This window comes from Parus major, chromosome 28 (assembly GCF_001522545.3).
Source record: "Parus major isolate Abel chromosome 28, Parus_major1.1, whole genome shotgun sequence".
NCBI classification, from domain to species: Eukaryota; Metazoa; Chordata; class Aves; order Passeriformes; family Paridae; genus Parus; species Parus major.
The window spans coordinates 3,539,314-3,541,109 of record NC_031797.1 but is presented as its reverse complement, the minus strand read 5'-3'; the positions used below and the strand labels follow the sequence as shown (position 1 = coordinate 3,541,109).

The 1,796-nt window shown below is 47.6% G+C and overlaps 1 protein-coding gene across 1 annotated transcript in view; it reads right to left on the bottom strand.

Moving 5' to 3' along the window:
• Nucleotides 1-808, bottom strand: part of SGTA (small glutamine rich tetratricopeptide repeat containing alpha) — a gene marked incomplete at its 5' end in the record, with an annotated part of 4,377 nt that extends 3,569 nt beyond the window's left edge. Inside the window, 2 exons of the mRNA XM_033520097.1 lie at nt 196-559; nt 683-808. Coding sequence (XP_033375988.1) covers nt 196-559; nt 683-808 — 490 coding nt within the window. The remainder of the gene's footprint in view (nt 1-195; nt 560-682) is intronic.
• Between the last annotated feature and the right edge of the window lie 988 nt (nt 809-1,796).

The following is a 1,796-nucleotide window of genomic DNA, read 5'->3' as shown; positions in this document are numbered from 1 at the left end:
GAATTCCATCCCTTATCCCAAATCCCTCCCCAGATTTCCTGGAGGGTTTTTAGGGGATGGAAGAATTCCATCCCTTATCCCAAATCCTTTATCCTGCAGCTCCTTTAGGGCCTGGAAGGGGCTCCCTGGAGCTTCTCCTGCCTTTCCTTGGACACCTATCCTGGGAATTCCAGCATTCCTGGATCCTGCATCAACGCCCATCCCTGTTTTTCCCAGGAAAGAGCCCTGCAGGAGGGAGCAGGAGGGATGGATGCTCCACACCCCACAGGAGTTTTGGGATAAAAATCCCACTGGGATCCAAAATCCTCCAGCACCAAAACCTCAGGAGACCCAAAGCAGAGCGAGAAATAGAAACAGAACAGAAAACATTCCCAGTTTTCCCTCGTCCCATTCCAAGCATTCCCCAGCTGCCAGGGAATGCAGATCCCTTCCTAATTAACAAATCCTCGTTATCCAAAGCCCAGGGCTCGTTACCTTCTGTCTTGAGCCTTTCAGCCTCGGCCACGTCATCTTCCGAGGGCGTCACGGGCTCCGAGTTCGTTCTGGAATGTTCCAGCTCCTTCCAAGGAGAAGCTGAGGTGAGGATTGCCCGCAATTCCCGTTTTCCCAGCCCTCCCAGGGGAGCAGCAGGCTCCTGCAAAATGCAGCAGGGAAAAAGGAAAGTTCTGGAAGGTTCACTCACCTTCCCTGCCACAGCTTCAAATATTTCAGGAAGGGTCTGGGACACAGCCAGGCTTTGATCTTCCATGGAGACCCCAAACGCTGTTTCCAGGCACTGGATGGCCACTGGATAAGAAAAATCAGGATAATTAATTAATTAACATTCATCCTTCTCCCTCATCTCTAAAAAAAATGGGATAAAAGCTCAATATTTGATGGGATTTTTGGGTGGAATCCGCAGGTTTTGCTGGAACTCGGAGGAATTCCCTGTGGATGGAGCTGATCCTGATTCCTGGGAATTCCTGGGGCTGCAGCAGCGTTCCCACAGCTGGGAAAGTGGGAACAGCCCAGAATTCCAAGGACAAATCCAGAAATTCCCCTGGCTCTGGGAGCCCTGAGCCAATCCTCCCTCCTGAGGTTTGGGAAAAGCTGTTCCCGGGGAAAAAATGGGAAAAAAGAGTTTCCCAAAGCTCTTTACATCCCAAAATATTCCATTCCCAGCATCCACCCACCCAGGAATGTCCCCCCAACCTTTTCCTGGGACAAAACCAAAATCAAGGACTGAACCTGCAGCTCCTCAAAATATTCCAAAATATCCAGGTGCTCTCCCTGCCCTTTGGAATGGGCTGGAAAAGCCCTGAGGGATGGAATTTTGGGGAGCAGAAGAGGGAAAAACAAACCCCAGGAGAACAAAAATTATCCCAGGAGAAGAAAAATCATCCCAGGAGAACAAAAAATTATCCCAGGAGAAGAAAAATTATCCCAGGAGAAGAAAAATCTTCCCTGGAGCACAAAAATTATCCCAGGAGAACAAAAATCATCCCTGGAGAACAAAAATTGTCCCTGGAGAACAAAAAATTATCTCAGGAGAACAAAAAATCATCCCAGGAGAAGAAAAATCATCCCTGGAGCACAAAAATTATCCCTGGAGAACAAAAAATCATCCCAGGAGAACAAAAATCATCCCTGGAGAACAAAAAATTATCCCAGGAGAACAAAAAATTATCCCTGGAGAAGAAAAATCTTCCTTGGAGAAGAAAAATCATCCCTGGAGCACAAAAATCATCCCAGGAGAACAAAAATTATCCCAGGAGCACAAAAATCATCCCTGGAGCACAAAAATCATCCCTGGAGAA